At 43.7% G+C, this 21,643-nt stretch overlaps 2 protein-coding genes across 2 annotated transcripts in view; one reads left to right on the forward strand and one right to left on the reverse strand.

Moving 5' to 3' along the window:
- LOC311010064 (scavenger receptor cysteine-rich type 1 protein M130-like) overlaps nt 1-21,643 on the reverse strand; it is a gene marked incomplete at its 5' end in the record, with an annotated part of 423,347 nt that overhangs the window by 55,887 nt on the left and 345,817 nt on the right. The window lies entirely within an intron of this gene.
- The window catches only part of LOC311010012 (scavenger receptor cysteine-rich type 1 protein M130-like), a gene marked incomplete at both ends in the record, with an annotated part of 28,544 nt that overhangs the window by 4,414 nt on the left and 2,487 nt on the right, over nt 1-21,643 (forward strand). Inside the window, 2 exons of the mRNA XM_084004495.1 lie at nt 19,744-19,899; nt 19,993-20,280. Coding sequence (XP_083860621.1) covers nt 19,744-19,899; nt 19,993-20,280 — 444 coding nt within the window. The remainder of the gene's footprint in view (nt 1-19,743; nt 19,900-19,992; nt 20,281-21,643) is intronic.

Below are 21,643 nucleotides of genomic sequence, written 5' to 3' on the forward strand. Positions count from 1 at the left end.
TGGAGAAACCGCCTCATGCTACCTCTAGTGGTGCAAACACTGGCAAAATTCAAAAAAGAAAAAAATCTGCCAGAAAGGCCGAGAACAGAGAAATGGTCTGTGGTCACCACCTGCAGAACCATTCCTTTATAGGGATGTCTTGCTAATTGCCACTCGTTTCCACCTGTGGGCTGTTCCATTTACACAACAGCAGGTGAAATTGATTCCCAATCAGTGCTGCTTCCTAATTGGACAGGCTGATATCTCAGAAATATGATTGACTTGCAGTTACATTATGTTGTTTTAGTGTTCCCTTTATTTTTTTGAGCAGTGTATATTTACAGAATGATTGTAAATCTATATTGGCATTTCTACATCACAATTTCACATTTACACAACAATTAACATTTATATTTGCTTATTAGATGTTGTATTAATGTTCATGTGTATTTTTGAACATATTTTACATTTTGTAAGAAAAAAGGTTTGGGATCAAATAATGTTGGGGACCCCCTGCTGGAAATCTGTGGACCCCCTATGGGTCCCGGACCCCATGTTGAAGATCTCTGGCCTATATTCATGAATGTTATTGAATTGTGTTCATGAAGCTGTTCATGTTGCTGACATTTAAAGACTTCACCTCGGTTTCTGACAGACTGGGCTGCACATTTTATACCGTTTACTGGTGTTTTATAGACTCAATGATTGATTACTAAAAAATTCAATAGATCCATCAACAGTTAATATAAGCTGTCATCCAGTCTCCTCTGAAAGACTTGTTGTTGAAACATCGAGCGGAAATAATAAGACGACACTGACAGCATTAATCTCACAGGAACATCTAAGTGGTTTCCTGGTTGTCATAGTAACAGTCATATAATATGTCATCAGTAGGTAGATTCTTGTCTGATAAAAGTTTTTTGGTTTCCCAGAAATGCAGTTCTGAGAAATGTTTCTAAGTAAAGAGTAAAGCTCCACCTCTTCATGTACACAGATCTACATTGAGGACAGCACAGGTCTTTATCAGAGCAGAGACAGACAGGCGGGCAGACAGACGGTCTACCTGCACATCATGGACCCCCTGTTGGTGCTGGTTCTGTTGCTGTGGATCTCAGGTAGGACTCTGCTTTAAAGATGATATGATATTATTTGTGTTGGATCTCTAAATGAGAACAAACTGCTCACATACATCAACACCGCCAGGCTCCACTCCACGGGGTTTTCATCCAATCAGAGGTTTTCATTCTATTTCAGTCATTTATTATTTCTTTTTTAGTATGTATTACATACATCAATCATGTTTTCCTTGCTTTTGATCACAGGGAAGTAGGGTTAAATTTGAATATATATTCGAATAGTTGTTAAAAACAGAATTTTGAATGTGAAAATTATATTATATATATAAATATTCGAAACATATGTAAAAAAAACAACAGTGGTCTGACTGTCTGCTTTGTGGGTGGGCGTGTGCCTGAGGTCAGGGAATGTCTGTTCTTTACTGTAAAACTTCAATTAATGTTAATAATATTAGTTTCAACCACTGAATGAAGCCTGACATATTTAGGACAAGAATCACGACCTTAAATTGCTCTAAACTCTTGATCAACATTTGTTTATTGTTGTCGTTCATTTAAACCGATATGTGGAGGGAGGGAGGGAGAGAGGGAGGGAGGGAGAGGGAGAGAGAGAGAGGTCTGCTTGTCCATCAGTTCATTTCCTTATTTTTGTAGGTAATATGTTGTTGAATATGTTTAAAGTTAAATAAATTACCAATACAAGTAGTTATGTCTCGTTGTATTAATTTGTCCTGTTATTGACGTGCCTAATGCACAACCAGAAATATGAATATGTTTGAATATATGTGTTTTTTTAAAGGGAATATTTGAACGTCATTTTAGAGTAATTTTGACAGCCCTACAGGGAAGTAAACTGCTCACATACATCAACACCGCCAGGCTCCACTCACGGGATTTTCATCCAATCAGAGGTTTTCATTCTATTCCAGTCATTTATTATTTCTTGTTTGTTTGTTTTTTCAGAGTATTTCATACATCAATCATGTTTTCCTTGCTTTTGATCACAGGGAAGTAAAAAGCAGTTCATCCAGAACAGGGAGGGCAGCTTTGATGAAAGGGAGGGACACACAAATGTTCACCTCACGACCCGAGGGCCAGATATATCAACATACACTTCCACCATTATAACCTTGTCACTTCATTGGCCTACTATAGCTAACTCATTTAATAAATACAACAAAATAAACTCCTAAAAAAGAGAGGGTCCAGGGTTCGATTCCTGGCTCGGGTTTGGGTTCCTTCTGTGTGGAGTTTGCATGTTCTCTGCGGGTTCTCTGGCTTTCTCCCACAGTCCAAAGACATGCAGGATAGGTTAGTTGTAGGGGTGAGTATTGGCAAGAACCTCACGATATGATGCGTATCACAATATTGCGATATAAATAAAGATGAAAACACAAGTACCTGTATGTACATCAGATGATATTGATCAGAGGACAAAATGGTGAAAACTATTTCATTCAAAACAGCCTCCATTTTATTAATTCCCATGAAATTCACTGGAATAAATATTGAAAATATAATGAAAAAGGACAAAGTACCCCGAGTGACAATGCATCAAATAATAAGTAATAAAATAATAATAATCGTTTATCCTTTTGTGTCACTGTTTGAACACTGAACTCAAGAGGTCATATAAAAAATAATGTAAAGGTAAATGTGTAAACAAAATATACAAAAGGGAAAATAAAGTGTACATAGTCCTCTTGTAAACAAAATAAATAGCATACCTAAACATTTGGACACATGGATAGGCCTAAAACTTGTTCCTCACTTCATTTGTTTTTTAGGTTTTTGTTTACATTTTTGATCATATTCACTGAAGCCGACACAACGCACCTCTACGTGCACTTAGAGCCTGTTGTTTGTTTTGCAAGGTACAATTCGTGGAATGAGCAACACAGCTCACCGTGTGGGTAGTAGAAATGTGCCAAAGCCCCCTGCAATATTTTTCTGTTGCGGTTTGCTTGAAAGAACAGGTGTGCCTGTAGTTGGCACAGTTGAAGCTGCAGCTCAGGGGGCTGCTCGCCGACGGCAGCAGGGAGCGGCTCAATGAACAACGCCATGCGTGGCTGCATGGCGTACAAATCTTGGAAGGCTCTTAAACTCTTTGCACATCTCACATGAGGGGAAGTGTGCCAAATTCAGACGGTCGGATTGATGGCCCTCTAGCTCCCTCTAGCGGCTGACAGAATGAATTAAAGCTGGGGGGGTCTGGTTCAAATGACATGCTTTTTTCGAACGACTGTGAAACCAATAATATATACATATACATTTGACATAACATTTTCTTTTACTTATGGCATTTTGACATAACATGTTACAGCAGTAGGTAGTATACAGAGCTGAAGTCTAGCTCTAGACAGTACATACAGATTAGGTGTGTATTAGACAAGTCTCCAATCGAGTGACCTTAGTGTGTCGATTTGCTCAGTTGAGTTCTTCACATCCTGCTACGTACCACTGACATTGGCCTTGGACCATACAAGTTTCTGGTTCAACTTATTGTTTGGGTACAGAATGTTTTTTTGTTATGCTCCCATGCCGTCTCAACACAGTGTCTGCTGATTCGTGCCTCTGACCCTTACATTCGTTGAAGTCTTCTATTTTTGAGTCCGGTGCTCTGTAAACACAGCTTACAACTATATTTTTACCTTTCGTTACACAGATTTCAATTGTCACACATTCCAATAAGTGATCCACAGCTTCAGACATATTTTGTACTGTCTCATACTTGATGTTACTGTCAATGAATAGGGCCACTCCTCCTACGCCTTTGTTTCTCCTGTTAACACATACAAGATTATATAAAAAATCGGTGCATTTGTCATGTTAAAAGAAAGTGGTTGTCCGGATCAATTCCTTCATTCGGGTCAGATAAGGTATGATTCACATGTTGATTTGTAATGAGCTCCACACTTCCTTGCTCAGCAATCCTTTCAGATATTCCCATCATACTTTCAGTCCGTGTAAGAACCGTTGACCTCTGCTGTGCTGTAGTTATGGAGTGTTCGTGATCCATACCTTAGTTATTGTATTTCTCCAACTCATCCTTACTCCTGATCTGGATTATTTTAACTTCTTCTGGTGTTGCATTTGACCAATCTGTTAGTGATTCCCAGAGTAAACAACAATCACGGGAGAGCATCATTTAGTCACTATGCAACAAATGGCTGGAATAAACTTCCTGAAGATGTAAGACTTGCCCCAACTCTGACCACTTTTAAAACTAGACTGAAAACTTTTATGTTCACCATAGCTTTCTGCTAAATCTTATAATGTCTGCACTGTTTTTAATTATTGCAAATATGTTTTTATTCTCCTTTCTTTCTGTAATGCATTTTTAAATTTGCCTTTATTTTCTTTTAATTCTTCTATTTTTTTCACTTTGTTGTATGATGTGAAGCACTTTGAGTCTGCCTTGTGTATGAAATGTGCTATACAAATAAAGTTGCCTTGCCTTGCCTTGTTTTGATGTAGATCCTGCAGTTTGCCCTCCAGGTGTGTTGTATCTTGCCATCCTTCTTCAGTTGACTAGCTTTTCTGGCGATGTCTGCGTTCTTTTTGGTGAGGTTTGGTGATAGTTTAATTTTTATAAATGGACTAGCGTGCCACACAGATTATATACACATATACATGGATAATTATATACAACAATATAAAAATAAAAAATAAAACATTGGAGAGGAGGGGATAAGAATCAGGTTTTTCCCAACATTAGAACAAGTGAAATAGAGCAGGGGTGTGTGGGAAAATAATACATGAAAAGAGAAAACACCCTTGTAGGGAGATTGTCTATCAGCTTTTAAAATGACCGTTCAATTAGCTGAGGACACTTTCATATTTAATCCGTTACTTCCCTTAGATCAGTCTGTGTCTTTTCATGAAGGAGACCCATTTTGACCATATTTTTGTGAATTGATCCATTTGTATATGAAGTGAAAATGTGATTTTCTTCCCATTCAGTATCTATCATTAATCATATCTGTCCATTCTTCTACTGTGGGAGGGTTGGGCTGCAGCCAGTGTCTACTTATGTTTTTCTAAGCTGCAGTTATCATTGTTGTAAATAAGTATTTGTGAAATGAATGTTTTGAAGTGGTTACATGTATTATTTCTACAATCACTGTATGTATATTCAGTAAGCATCTCTCTGTGCAGCGGTTGGTGTTGTTAGTCCGCCATATATTCAGACTTGTGACAAACGATGCAGCATGTGATCAGTGTTACTGTGTGTAAGTCCATCTGATTGATCATCCTCACTGTTTCCTGTTCACTCTGTGTCAGAGCTGCATTTAAATGCTGCTGCTTCACATTAAAACACCTCAACTAGATACACTTTTATTGTGGAGGGGTCACAGGAAACACAATAGTTGTGTCTAAATTCAGCGACTCATCCTTCAGAGAACACAGCTGACGTAGAACGTGAAGGCCGAGACGGTCTGATCTACAGAGGACTTCCTGTTTGAGTCACCTGCTGTTCCCGCCCTCACACTTTGCCACTCCCGTTGCTTAGCAACCAGCTGCTGTTGACCCTAAAGGACAAAAAAGACGTAACTAACTTACCTGATTAAAGTGGAGCCAGAGATCATAATTTATATCCTTTTTATTTGATATTATGATGGTTCAGGCTGAGAGAGGAACATTGTCAGGTAAATTAAATAACATTAACATTGGTTAAGCTGTGCACTTTAAATTTAATCCCATCGGTCACTATAGTAACCATGAAATCATTTTCAGTTAACAGGTCCTAAAAACATTACTGAATATTGTATCGATCCATTTCCAGAAAGTATTGAAGTAATAAAACCTCTCAATGACATATGTGCAGTGTTGCATGTTTAGTGTAAATGTCACATGACCAGAGCTGATTACTTCCTGGTTGCACCTGTAGAGGAGGATGGCTGCATGAAAGCTCCGACAAAACAAGCTTAGTAAAGTATGTTAATATGAAGATAAGACTAATATTTCTGGTACACATAATCTTTAAGATGTTTAGTATTGATATATGTATTTACAATCACTCAACTCTGTTCACTGAAGTCACAGAATGAAGAAACATGTTGTGACCAGTGGGATAACACAATGTACAGTATCTAGATGTACATGTACTTGTTACATGAGAAAGATGCTGTCCTCAGTGATGGTGATAGTGATGGGTCAGATATGGACTATGTTGGGAGACACACACACACACACACACACACACACACACACACACACACACACACACACACACACATACATATATACATGTATATATCAAAGTTTAGTTTGATGCTTTCCTCTTCTTGAATGCAGAATACCTCTATCCTGAATAACCCCTATATTGTAAATGAATCATGTGACTGGTCTACAGATTAAATATTACAATGTTACAATGAATGCACTAAAGTAATATTGAACTAAAGTACAAGATAAAATGTTAGAACAAAGTTAGAACATGAAGGTTTCAATACATTTTACAAAAGTCACAATGTTACAATAAAGGAGATGTTTTGAGTTTGCTTTCTGTATTCATATCGGTGATGTATGAGGACTTTTGATATGTAAAATAGTCACACTAGCATGTGATGAAGTATTTTAGTGGCGATGATGGAGATGCTGCCAGAAACAGAGTTTTACATTTTAGAAGTATTTTATAAGACTGTGAAGGAGAAATATGCTAACATAGACATTATCCCACCGGTCACCTTTGTGACCATAAAACACACTTTTCACCTAATTTTCCATGAAGATTTTCAAAAGTAATGATTGATTATTGAAATGGGTTAGTAATGACATATGATTTGGATATTTCCATGTCTGGGAAAAATTTGGGATTAAATGGGTTAAGCTAACATTAATGATAACTTTAGCTAGTTAATGTAGTTTATATGGTTGCAGGCCCATTTTCTCTAAATCACAACTTAAAAAGAAGCTAAGCTGTCTGTCTCTCTCTCCTGTCTCCCTCCATCATCTGCTGTCTGTCTCTCTCCTGTCTCCCTCCATCATCTGCTGTCTGTCTCTCTCTCCATCATCTGCTGTCTGTCTCTCTCCTGTCTCCCTCCATCATCTGCTGTCTGTCTCTCTCTCCATCATCTGCTGTCTGTCTCTCTCCTGTCTCCCTCCATCATCTGCTGTCTGTCTCTCTCTCCATCATCTGCTGTCTGTCTCTCTCCTGTCTCCCTCCATCATCTGCTGTCTGGCTCTCTCCTGTCTCCCTCCATCATCTGCTGTCTGTCTCTCTCCTGTCTCCCTCCATCATCTGCTGTCTGTCTCTCTCCTGTCTCCCTCCATCATCTGCTGTCTGTCTCTCTCCTGTCTCCCTCCATCATCTGCTGTCTGTCTCTCTCTCCATCATCTGCTGTCTGTCTCTCTCCTGTCTCCCTCCATCATCTGCTGTCTGTCTCTCTCCTGTCTCCCTCCATCATCTGCTGTCTGTCTCTCTCTCCATCATCTGCTGTCTGTCTCTCTCCTGTCTCCCTCCATCATCTGCTGTCTGTCTCTCTCTCAATCATCTGCTGTCTGTCTCTCTCCTGTCTCCCTCCATCATCTGCTGTCTGTCTCTCTCTCCATCATCTGCTGTCTGTCTCTCTCCTGTCTCCCTCCATCATCTGCTGTCTGTCTCTCTCTCCATCATCTGCTGTCTGTCTCTCTCCTGTCTCCCTCCATCATCTGCTGTCTGTCTCTCTCCTGTCTCCCTCCATCATCTGCTGTCTGTCTCTCTCTCCATCATCTGCTGTCTGTCTCTCTCCTGTCTCCCTCCATCATCTGCTGTCTGTCTCTCTCTCCATCATCTGCTGTCTGTCTCTCTCCTGTCTCCCTCCATCATCTGCTGTCTGTCTCTCTCTCCATCATCTGCTGTCTGTCTCTCTCCTGTCTCCCTCCATCATCTGCTGTCTGTCTCTCTCCTGTCTCCCTCCATCATCTGCTGTCTGTCTCTCTCTCCATCATCTGCTGTCTGTCTCTCTCCTGTCTCCCTCCATCATCTGCTGTCTGTCTCTCTCTTGTCTCCCTCCATCATCTGCTGTCTGTCTCTCTCCTGTCTCCCTCCATCATCTGCTGTCTGTCTCTCTCTCCATCATCTGCTGTCTGTCTCTCTTGTCTCCCTCCATCATCTGCTGTCTGTCTCTCTTGTCTCCCTCCATCATCTGCTGTCTGTCTCTCTCCTGTCTCCCTCCATCATCTGCTGTCTGTCTCTCTCCTGTCTCCCTCTATCATCTGCTGTCTGTCTCTCTCCTGTCTCCCTCTATCATCTGCTGTCTGTCTCTCTCCTGTCTCCCTCCATCATCTGCTGTCTGTCTCTCTCTTGTCTCCCTCCATCATCTGCTGTCTGTCTCTCTTGTCTCCCTCCATCATCTGCTGTCTGTCTCTCTTGTCTCCCTCCATCATCTGCTGTCTGTCTCTCTTGTCTCCCTCCATCATCTGCTGTCTGTCTCTCTCCTGTCTCCCTCCATCATCTGCTGTCTGTCTCTCTCCTGTCTCCCTCCATCATCTGCTGTCTGTCTCTCTCTCCATCATCTGCTCTCTGTCTCTCTCCTGTCTCCCTCCATCATCTGCTGTCTGTCTCTCTCTCCATCATCTGCTGTCTGTCTCTCTCCTGTCTCCCTCCATCATCTGCTGTCTGTCTCTCTCTCCATCATCTGCTGTCTGTCTCTCTCCTGTCTCCCTCCATCATCTGCTGTCTGGCTCTCTCCTGTCTCCCTCCATCATCTGCTGTCCGTCTCTCTCCTGTCTCCCTCCATCATCTGCTGTCTGTCTCTCTTGTCTCCCTCCATCATCTGCTGTCTGTCTCTCTTGTCTCCCTCCATCATCTGCTGTCTGTCTCTCTCCTGTCTCCCTCCATCATCTGCTGTCTGTCTCTCTCCTGTCTCCCTCTATCATCTGCTGTCTGTCTCTCTCCTGTCTCCCTCTATCATCTGCTGTCTGTCTCTCTCCTGTCTCCCTCCATCATCTGCTGTCTGTCTCTCTCTTGTCTCCCTCCATCATCTGCTGTCTGTCTCTCTTGTCTCCCTCCATCATCTGCTGTCTGTCTCTCTTGTCTCCCTCCATCATCTGCTGTCTGTCTCTCTTGTCTCCCTCCATCATCTGCTGTCTGTCTCTCTCCTGTCTCCCTCCATCATCTGATGTCTGTCTCTCTCCTGTCTCCCTCTATCATCTGCTGTCTGTCTCTCTCCTGTCTCCCTCTATCATCTGCTGTCTGTCTCTCTCCTGTCTCCCTCTATCATCTGCTGTCTGTCTCTCTTGTCTCCCTCCATCATCTGCTGTCTGTCTCTCTCCTGTCTCCCTCTATCATCTGCTGTCTGTCTCTCTCCTGTCTCCCTCTATCATCTGCTGTCTGTCTCTCCTGTCTCCCTCCATCATCTGCTGTCTGTCTCTCTCTTGTCTCCCTCCATCATCTGCTGTCTGTCTCTCTTGTCTCCCTCCATCATCTGCTGTCTGTCTCTCTTGTCTCCCTCCATCATCTGCTGTCTGTCTCTCTTGTCTCCCTCCATCATCTGCTGTCTGTCTCTCTCCTGTCTCCCTCCATCATCTGCTGTCTGTCTCTCTCCTGTCTCCCTCTATCATCTGCTGTCTGTCTCTCTCCTGTCTCCCTCTATCATCTGCTGTCTGTCTCTCTCCTGTCTCCCTCTATCATCTGCTGTCTGTCTCTCTCCTGTCTCCCTCCATCATCTGCTGTCTGTCTCTCTCCTGTCTCCCTTCATCATCTGCTGTCTGTCTCTCCTGTCTCCCTCCATCATCTGCTGTCTGTCTCTCTTGTCTCCCTCCATCATCTGCTGTCTGTCTCTTTCCTGTCTCCCTCCATCACCTGCTGTCTGTCTCTCTTGTCTCCCTCCATCATCTGCTGTCTGTCTCTCTCCTGTCTCCCTCTATCATCTGCTGTCTGTCTCTCTCCTGTCTCCCTCTATCATCTGCTGTCTGTCTCTCTCCTGTCTCCCTCCATCATCTGCTGTCTGTCTCTCTTGTCTCCCTCCATCATCTGCTGTCTGTCTCTCTCCTGTCTCCCTCCATCATCTGCTGTCTGTCTCTCTCCTGTCTCCCTCTATCATCTGCTCTCTGTCTCTCTCCTGTCTCCCTCCATCATCTGCTGTCTGTCTCTCTCTTGTCTCCCTCCATCATCTGCTGTCTGTCTCTCTTGTCTCCCTCCATCATCTGCTGTCTGTCTCTCTTGTCTCCCTCCATCATCTGCTGTCTGTCTCTTTCCTGTCTCCCTCCATCACCTGCTGTCTGTCTCTCTTGTCTCCCTCCATCATCTGCTGTCTGTCTCTCTCTTGTCTCCCTCCATCATCTGCTATCTGTCTCTCTTTTGTCTCCCTCCATCATCTCCTGTCTGTCTCTCTCCTGTCTCCCTCCATCATCTCCTGTCTGTCTCTCTCCTGTCTCCCTCCATCGTCTGCTGTCTGTCTCTCTCCTGTCTCCCTCCATCATCTGCTGTCTGTCTCTCTCCTGTCCCCCTCCATCATCTGCTGTCTGTCTCTCTCCTGTCTCCCTCCATCATCTGCTGTCTGTCTCTCTCCTGTCTCCCTCCATCATCTGCTGTCTGTCTCTCTCCTGTCTCCCTCTATCATCTGCTGTCTGTCTCTCTCCTGTCTCCCTCTATCATCTGCTGTCTGTCTCTCTCCTGTCTCCCTCCATCATCTGCTGTCTGTCTCTCTTGTCTCCCTCCATCATCTGCTGTCTGTCTCTCTCCTGTCTCCCTCCATCATCTGCTGTCTGTCTCTCTCCTGTCTCCCTCTATCATCTGCTGTCTGTCTCTCTCCTGTCTCCCTCTATCATCTGCTCTCTGTCTCTCTCCTGTCTCCCTCCATCATCTGCTGTCTGTCTCTCTCTTGTCTCCCTCCATCATCTGCTGTCTGTCTCTCTTGTCTCCCTCCATCATCTGCTGTCTGTCTCTCTTGTCTCCCTCCATCATCTGCTGTCTGTCTCTTTCCTGTCTCCCTCCATCACCTGCTGTCTGTCTCTCTTGTCTCCCTCCATCATCTGCTGTCTGTCTCTCTCTTGTCTCCCTCCATCATCTGCTATCTGTCTCTCTTTTGTCTCCCTCCATCATCTCCTGTCTGTCTCTCTCCTGTCTCCCTCCATCATCTCCTGTCTGTCTCTCTCCTGTCTCCCTCCATCGTCTGCTGTCTGTCTCTCTCCTGTCTCCCTCCATCATCTGCTGTCTGTCTCTCTCCTGTCCCCCTCCATCATCTGCTGTCTGTCTCTCTCCTGTCTCCCTCCATCATCTGCTGTCTGTCTCTCTCCTGTCTCCCTCCATCATCTGCTGTCTGTCTCTCTCCTGTCTCCCTCCATCATCTGCTTGTCCTCAGAAGGATGGATAGGAGTGGACACAAACAGGACTTTCAAAGAGCAGTGGTCACATCGACCAGATATTCGCTCTCTTCAACATCATTTGAAAACATGTTTGTTGATTTTATTTCATTGAATGAAAACAATATATATGTTTGTGTTTCTCCAGGACTCCAGGTTGAAGGAAATCACAACTCAACAGGTAAATAGAGAAATGAACAAGAGAGAAAGAAAGCAGAATCTTCACTTCTTTCACTGACGACTCTCTTCTTTCTGTTCAGAGCCTGATGATGTCAGGTTGGTGGGAGGAGCCAGTCGCTGTGCTGGAACACTGGAGGTGAGACAGGGAGACTGGAGACCAGTGGATGGCTATGACTGGACCCTGAAGGAAGCAGCTGTTGTCTGTAGAGAGCTGGACTGTGGCTCTGCTGTTTCTGTAGGACGGAGAAAGGAGTCCTCAAGAAGACCTGTGTGGAGGATCAGGTCTCACTGTGTTTATTCTGGATCCACTCCGAGGGAGTGTGCAACATCAGTCTCCTCTTCCTCCATCCTGAATCTCACCTGCTCAGGTAAGCCCCTCAGTGACATCATCTATGACATCATCAGTAATGTTGCTGTGTGTCACTGCTGCAGGCTGTGGTGTTCTAAACATGTGTTCTGGTGTTACAGTTTATTTAAATATCTTTGGCTCATCTCTTGAAACTTTGTTAATATTCTCAGAACCTGATTTGTCTAAATAGCTTCCATGTTCCAACACAACACCATAACTCACCTGCAAAAGGTCAGAACTCACTCAAAACATTGAAGTCGTGCTTCAAAACAAAGTTAGTGTCTCATATAAAAAGTCTCTGCCCTCCAAATGAAAAGTTCCTTTGACCTCATGGAAACAATGGTGGTCAGAATGTTTAGATGTTTTTCAGGACGGCAGTGGAGCCTGGAAATGTTCCTTATATCCACATTTCAGGTTTGTCCTATTTCTTTAGTTGACCCTGAATGTTTCCTCTACTAGAATGTTCTGTTTGTCCAGTGAACTGAACACTAAACTGAATACTATCCACATGCTGATTTCATCAGTACAAGTTTCTTTTACAGTATTACACACTGCACTCACGTTTCCATGGAAACGGTTACAGTTGCCCTGTTCATGATGTACCTGAGCAGGTTCCTCCACGTTCAGACATTGTGGTTATTCTGTTGTAGTCCAGCTCTATAAATATGTTTGGTAACAGCCGTACTCATGAATAGCACCTGTCAGCTGACTGGAGATGACGTGTGATTGGTTGATGTAAGATGGGACAAACTCCTCATTGGTTAGTGAAGTTCAAGTTTCTCCTGACAGACAATTTACCAGTTTAGTGGACGTTAGAAAATACTCCATAGTACATAATGATATTCAGAGATGGACAGAGTACACGACCCCAGTACTTTAGTAAGAGTACAAATACTACCGGTCAAAATTGACTCCGTTACAAGTAAAAGTAGCTCAGTCGACATGGTACTCGAGGAAGAGTAAAAAAGTACTTGCTTTTAAAAGGTACTTAAGTATCCAAAAGTACATGCTATTAAATTTACTTTAAATAAAAGTAAGAGTAAGAGTACATTTCAAATAAAATGAATGGGATCACAGGACTACAGCAGATGTTGCAGATGCAGATGTTTATTAACAATCATTGAAATTGTAACCAGATGAACCTGCACCGTCCAACGAACTCTCTATCATTGGGAACTGGAACCCCCTCAAAGACCAATGTTGTCCCCACACCACTGGTTGAGAATCACTGTTTTACAAAAAACGACATCTCTGCTTTCAATAACTCAATGTTGAGGTCACTTGTCTTTACAGGAAGGACAATATAGGAGCACAACAAACTCTGTCTCCCCATGTCTGTCTTGTCCGTCTCCGTTTCAAACCACAACACACACACACACACACACACACACACACACACACACACACACACACACACACACAGTGCCACTTCCTACAAAATGTAGTTTTTGTGATCAACACACACTCACATTCTCACAACACGATGACATTGACCGAGACAAATAGGACAAACACATGGTGAAAGTCTGCTACTGTGCATCATACTGTCAATTAACATAGCCTACTGTCCATCAACAACATTGGAAATACATAAATACAATACAACATTGTAAATAAATATAAATGAAATGTAAATGTGTTTGTCACTAATACTTAAATACAAGCAGATTAGTGTCCACTGGTTGTTTCTATTTGAAAGAGCCAAACACATGCCCACGCCGGTCTGTAACAGAAATGAACTGCTGGCAGATTTCTGTCAGATCACTATTGTCAAGTCTCTTCCTTCATCTCCTCCAGCTTCTCCTCCTCCATCTCCTCCAGCCTCTCCTCCTCTATCTGCTCCAGCCTCTCCTTCTCTACCTCCTCCAGCTTCTCCTCCTCCATCTCCTCCAGCCTCTCTTCCTCTACCTCCTCCAGCCTCTCCTTCTCCATCTCCTCCAGCTTCTCCTTCTCCTCCTCCTCCAGCCTCTCCTTCTCTACCTCCTCCAGGGTTAGGGTATCTGTCACCTTACACAATTTGTTGATGCATGACATGAACAGATACATTAGGGATACAATGATCATAGAGCTTGATGGTACAGTTATTGCCTGAGCAAAAAAGGCTTTTACTAAATATTAAGATTACTTAATATTAATTAATTCTATTTTAATGACATGATCATCTAGAATCTGAGGTTTTGTTGTATTTCCACCACAAATTTTCTTTATTTCTGTTTTTAAACCGTTGATCTCTTCTACACAAATACATGAAAATAAGAATGAAAAAATAACTTTTAAAAAGTGTATCTCTTTGGCATTAAATATTCTCTTTTATTCAATATCTGTATTGTTGAGCCTCTACCTATACACCCTTGAAATAACTTACACTTTGACTCCTAAAGAAGTCTCTTATACACTTTTCTTTTCTTTGACATCCTTCAAATCCTGGACAGCACACACTAACGCACGCACGTACACACGTACACACACGTACACACACGTACACACACGTACACACACACACACACACGTTATGGCGTCGGAATCGTTTCATATTACTTGCGCAACTATCAACTGAACGCGTCACACCCGCGTGCTTTGACGCCTGTGCAGCAGACAGCGCCTGACGTGTAATGTAGTTTCCTCATTGACTTATAATGGTCACGCGTTCACGCGCACGTTCACGCGTGATGGCTGCTGCACGCCTGTGATCACATTACGCGGAGTAACTACGGCAGGGCTGGACTGGCCATCGGGCATATCGGGCATTTGCCCGAAGGGCCGATGGCGATTTTGGGCCGAGCCTTTTTTTTAAATTTTTTTTACTAATGGTATTAGTGTTATTGATGGTATTAGTCATGATACATATTTAGTGTTTCCCACACATTGAATGGACTTAACTAGCGGCTCTAATAATAGGCCTAGGGCAGCAGCGCTTATTATAAGGGGAAATCCTCGCGGCTGGTTTGGTTCATCAACGTTCTGTTTTCCCCCGTCGCCATGGCAAGGCGTCCCCCCCGCCGACCCCCCTTAGCTGCGCGAGTTTGACAGTGCGTGCGCGTATGTCAAAACCAAAACACCAAGGAAGGCTGAGGAATAGTCACCCACTTAATTTAATAATAATAATAGTCATAATAAACTAATAGTATAAAGCAGCCATCCCCAACCGTGCGGACCCAGTGACTAACTAATAACCTGCCATAAGGTGAAATAAAGAGTCGGTGAAGTTGAAAATATATTCACAGATTCGGGATCAATACATCTGAAGTGAAACGTTTTCAAACACAAATGATGCCTCTTCCCCACCGTAATATCAAAGACTACGAGCTACAAGCACCAAAACACAGATTTTTTACAAAAATCAGCTGTCCTCCGAGCTGAACGGAGAACATTGATCTATATGCGCAGCCGGCAGCCGGGCGAGTGCGCAGGGACCGTCTGCAAATTACAAGACAAAAGCAAGACGCTGCAAACAAGAGGAAAACAATATTGTATAACAGTGTTATACAATATTGTTTTCCTCTAGTGCGCCACTAGTGCTGTTGTTTTTTGTTGTTGATCAAAATATTCTCCAGGGGCATTCAAATAAATAAATCGTTGATATTGGACTTATTTTCTTTCAAGCGTACATTTTATCTGTCCCTCAACACAGGCTATGACTACTACTACTATCTGCTACTACAACCAACTTGGACATAATTTGGCCCTCAGTGAAAACTAATTGGGGAACCCTGGAAGGCTCAGCACTGTGTTTTAGTCATTTTTCTTTTCATCTTTTCTTGAATGCTTCAACTCCTCAACCCCATTTAGTATGTCAACATTTTGTATTAGTACCAGCAGTTTGTAAGAAATTGGTCAGTGATTAATGTCATATTTTGGTTTTCAAAATTCACCAAATTGATGCATTAAAATTAAATCTATTAAAAATGTTCTCCCGGGGGGACATGCCCCTGGACCCCCCTACTAGATCACAAGCCCCCCACGATAGAATCCTGTGGGAAACACTGCTATTGGTACACAAAACTGGTAGATCGGCCCCTTAGTCATGATTGATTCTGGGCTGGACCAATTACAGCCGAGGGGCGATGCCCGACAGTGTACAAGCATTGTCAGACAAAAAATTGTTTTCATTCATAAGCTTCATTGTCTTTCCATCGATACCTGGTGGGCCGGTCTCGGCTGAAAATGCCCGGGCCGATTTTTGGTCCCAGTCCAGCCCTGCCCCTGGTTGACTTAAATGAAAAGGCCAACTACATTACACGCTCATGTTACACGTTTGGTGCGCGCACAGCAGATCAGCTTCCGGCCGCGCAGCATCAGAATCTGCGACCGCACGTACGTGTGAACGCGTAACAACATTTGTCAAACAGTGACAGACAGACGTGCGCACGCTGCTTCATATGTACGCAGCTTCTTGTTACGCGTGAAATACAATCTGCGCGCAACAACGCACGCACGCACGCATAACAAAGTAACCATGCGTTCACACACACGCTGCTGCGCGTCTTTCTAAGTGTTTTGACATCGATTTACCTTCATACACACGTACACACACGTACACACGTACACACACGTACACGTACACACACGTACACATGTACACACACGTACACGTACACACACGTACACACGTACACACACGTACACGTACACACACGTACACGTACACACACGTACACATGTACACACACGTACACACGTACACACGTACACACGTACACACACGTACACACGTACACACGTACACACACGTACACATGTACACACACGTACACACGTACACACACGTACACATGTACACACACGTACACACGTACACACACGTACACACACGTACACGTACACACACGTACACACGTACACACACGTACACGTACACATGACACACACGTACACACGTACATACACGTACACATGTACACACACGTACACACGTACACAAACAGACACAAACACAAATGTAAATGACACCACTGATATTAAAATCCATCTAGCTGACGTGACCCAGGAAGAACAAATGCCGAACATGTTGACAACCTGCAGATAACATGCACTGCCTCTCGTCCGGTCCAACTAGCAGGTTGCAGGTAGTTTTAACAAGCAGAAGGAGTGACAGTGGGGACAAACAATCACATGTAAGTTAGCGAGAAACCGGCAGCCAATCAGGGAGCGGCATTTAGGGTAGAGGCGGGACTTCTAGCAGAGACCGACATAACCCTTTGTGTGCCATAATCATTGACTAAACACTACGGACAGCGGTTGTATTGATAGTGACTACACAGTAGCGGCTGAATATTGGTAGGGACGTGTCCCTAGCGTCCCTACCCAATTCTACGCCCTTGAAAAGTAAAAGTATTTGTCTTGGAAATGTATTCAAGTAAGAGTAATAAGTACCAAAGAAATCTAATACAAAATCCTCTGGATATGTACTTAAGTACAGTACTTAAGTAAATTTACTCCGTTACTGTCCACCACTGATGATATTCATGGTTTATATTTGGGGTGTCAACGATACAATAATAAATCGTAACCGTTTAGAAAAATCAATAACCGTTTACACGTCATTTTCCCTCCTCCTCGTTTATTTCTCACCAATATATACGGCTATAGTATCCGGCCCGCGAAGGAATATTTACTGGCCCGTTTAGTGAAAAAAAAAACATTAAAAAATGCTGGCCAGTGGCGGTTTCTCATATGGGCAGTATGGGCAGCCGCCCAGGGCGGCATTCGTGGAGGGGCGGCATGAGCGCCCGCACAAAAAAAAGGTGCGTCTGCTGATGCTGAGAGAGACTGGTTCACACCGCGAATAGGCGCGGCCGCCCCGCGCCGTGAAGCGATCGTTTCGGCGTCTGCTCTATTTTTTGCACGCGCCGCGAGAGATCGTGTCACTTCTGGCAGGAACACGAAGAAACGCGAGACAATCCGGTCAATTTTCTAAATTTAAGCAATTTTCAAAATAAAATACCGCAATTGACAAATGCGATATTTGTGTATCTAAACTCGTACTGGGAAACAGGAAGAGAAAATACATTTAATAAATTTGAAGAGTAGATAAACAAATATGTGTATTTCAACTGTATATCTACACTGTCTACTACCATAGCCTACACACTCTCTCTCTCTGTCTGTCTGTGTGTGTGTGTGTCTCTCTCTCTCTCTCTCTCTCTCTCTCTCTCTCTCTCTCTCTCTCTCTCTCTCTCTCTCTCTCTCTCAACGGATAAATAGAAGAAGTGTACAAACTTTTTTGTTACAGAAACATGGCATATTTATTTTATGAGGTTATGATAAAAAAATAGCTCTGAATGAACAACAGATGAGCAGAAGCGCTTGTCGACCGTCGCGGAGAATTACTGTCTGGTCTGAACAGGGGGGCAGGGGGGGTCCATTTGTGTGTGTGTGGGGGGGGCTGGAGGTGAGGTTCGCCCAGGGCGTCATGAAACCTAGGACCGCCACTGATGCTGGCCGTATAGTGTCTGATATGAGCTGCCCTCTCTCATCTCCGCGCAGCACAGTGGAGACTTGCTCCTTAAGGCGCGCGGCCACAACAATCCTCACCGCGCGCCCCCCGCTACGTTCTTCTTCGTGTACGTTCTTGATGTTGTTCTGATGACCGTCCGCCTCGTTGAACCACCACGATGTCGCTTTCTGCTTTGAAAACTCGGAAAGTTGACACTGTATTTGGATAAGCTGTTGCACTCTTCAGACTCGTGGTGTGAGCGGAACCGGACCGGACCGGTACTTTATAATCAAAATGCGGCTGTGTGTCTCCGTCCAAAATCCGCTGCGCTCGCGCTGCCTGCTCGCACAGATCCGCTCGTATTCACATGCGCTGATGCAGGTCGAGTGTTGACTAGAAATATATGCAGACGGCGCTCCTTCAAAACAACATCAAGCCATGTGTGTGTAGTATTATATGTACAACAGTTGAGTGTAATTCATGTCAGGCAAAGTTGGCTTATAGTAACAGCACGGGATCCATGCGCAACCACTTACAATGGCTTTGATTTCATGGGATTAGCATTAGCATTAGCATTAAACGTTGACACCCCTAGTATATATGCTGACACATTTAGACAGTTGAACGGACTATTGTACATGTGATGACTCACACCATGAAAGAATTCATACATGTTTTGAAGAGAACAACTATTCAACTGATAGACAACATAATCAGTTTTGATCAGCAAGATATGTTCAATCATTAATTGTGCAAATAGTAGATAATTGTACTCATTTGCATATATGTGCTAAAATATTTGCAATTTGTCTAAAAGAATGAGAAATGATAATCTGTTGTGAAGCAGTGGCCAGTGGTTTGGAGGTTTACACATCCATCCATCCATTTTCTACCGCTTTATCCTGTATTCAGGGTCACGGGGGGGCTGGAGCCGATCCCAGCTGTCATTGGGCGAAGGCAGGGTACACCCTGGACAGGTCGCCAGTCTATCGCAGGCCCAACATATAGAGACAGACAACCATTCACACTCACATTCACACCTACGGGCAATTTAGAGTCACCAATTAACCTATCAGGTTTACACATGTTGTTTAGAAAATATTCATTATCTTTTGAGAATTGTGGCAAAGCAATTGAGAAAAACTGTAAATGATGAACTGATGGTGGAATTGTTTTGAGTCCAGTTTGAATCACTGAATAGTTTCATGACATCTTTTTCTCTGGTGTCTGGTGTCTTTTCTCTCTCTCTATTTGATCTTCTATCATCTCTCCAGACTCTGTCAGGCTGCTGAATGGGACTAGTCTGTGCTCAGGCAGACTGGAGGTGAAGTCCAACCAGTCCAACCAGTGGTGGTCCTCAGTGTGTGAAGCTGACTTTGACCAGCAGGATGCAGAGGTGGTCTGTAGGGAGCTTGGCTGTGGGGCTCCTTCAGTCCTCCAGGGGGCGCTCTATGGAGACGTGGGGGCTCCAACGTGGACCAAAGAGTTCCAGTGTGGAGGCCATGAGTCTGCTCTCCTGGACTGTAGAAGCTCATGCTCAGATAGAAACACCTGCTCACCTGGCAAAGCTGTTGGACTCACCTGCTCAGGTAGAAGAGGAGCTGCAGCTTTGATCTGGTTCATTTCTGTTCTCATCAAACTCACTTTGCTCTTTGACTGACGACTCTCTTCTTTCTGTTCAGAGCCTGATGATGTCAGGTTGGTGGGAGGAGCCAGTCGCTGTGCTGGAACACTGGAGGTGAGACAGGGAGACTGGAGACCAGTGGTTGGCGATGGCTGGACCCTGAAGGAAGCAGCTGTTGTCTGTAGAGAGCTGGACTGTGGCTCTGCTGTTTCTGTAGGAGGGAGAGAGGAGTCCTCATACAGACCTGTGTGGAGGATCAGGTCTGACTGTGTTCATTCTGGATCCACTCTGAGGGAGTGTGCAACATCAATCTCCTCTTACTCCATCCTGGATCTCACCTGCTCAGGTAAGCCCCTCAGTGACATCATCTATGACATCATCTATGACAGCAGTGTTCCCAGTATGTTCCTTCCTCTGTCCCAGTGACAGTCAGTGGTTTCCACTGGACTGAACTGTAAAGTTCTCCAGGACAATGACGTCCTAGAAAGTAGAGAAGTGGGCTGGTTTCTGGAAGCTTCAGACCCTCCATATTAGGGGTGGGAATCTCTTGGCACCTCACGATTCGATTATAAACCGATTATAGATGCATCTTGATACAACTATTTTTTTTGTGTACATTTTCATGCATGATTAAAAAAAAACAAATTAAATCTGACTTTGCTACTCAGAGTTTGCTCGTCACTTCCTTCTTTTGTGATAATTATTAAAGAAAATCAACAGGTTAATTACCTTCTCTCATATTTTATGAAAGAAAAGGCTTTTCTTTGTCACAAGTAGAATGACTTCCTATGAACACAAAGTCCTCCTGTTACAGGCGATGAGCTTATCCCTGAGAGAAAACAGTGAACTGTAGCCGATATACAAATAAAAAGCTTTCAATGCAATAATCAATGCAGCTGCATTTCAACACATCACAGCGTAGCGGTCTGTGGTCTCCCGTGGGATAGTATCTTACGTCTCATACAGAGACCGAACAACAACAAGGTCTCTGCCGTATTTATGCCAAGACGACGTTATGTTCAGTGTTTACGTAGCGGCTACGGTGTTAGCCTAGCTTAGGTATTTGTAAAGTTATTTTGTATCGTCTTAACGGACAGACTTAATAAACCATGACTTCAGACTTTTTACTAATCGTCGTTACTTCGGCATACTCTCTTTAAATGGTAAATAAATCACAACGTGGTTCTTTGACAGCGACCGCTGCTGTGAATGCAGCTCTATGAGACTCACCGATCCCCCTCTGGGTAAAGGTAGAAACTCAGACAGGACGCCGTTTAGTTTCCTGGTGTGTCCGGGACTTCACAACATGTACAAAGCAGTACTAGTGTTTATTTCAGCCATGAATGATGACACATTATCAGTGTAAATGCAGCGGGTGCCGGTGGGATTTCTCTCTCAGCCGTGTCTCTGTAACGCCACAGACTGTCCGGGCGCTGCATTTCAGAGTTCCACCTTTTGTGTTCCGTAAACAATACGGAATAAAAATAATCCATTTTTGACAATTGTGAATCGATTCCGAATCGTCCGCATCACGATGCTGTCACACAGCGGTGATGGGTGTCCTGTCTTGGGTTTTCTGTCTTGTGAATTTTATGTTTTATTTTGAAAAGTAACTCTCCTCTCGTTTCAGGTCACTTGCCCTTCCTCATGTGTCTCCGGTCTGACGTCATCCCTAATCCCTGATTGTTGTCACCTGTGCTCCCCTCCCT

This window comes from Eutrigla gurnardus (assembly GCF_963514095.1).
Source record: "Eutrigla gurnardus genome assembly, chromosome: 24".
NCBI classification, from domain to species: domain Eukaryota; kingdom Metazoa; phylum Chordata; class Actinopteri; order Perciformes; family Triglidae; genus Eutrigla; species Eutrigla gurnardus.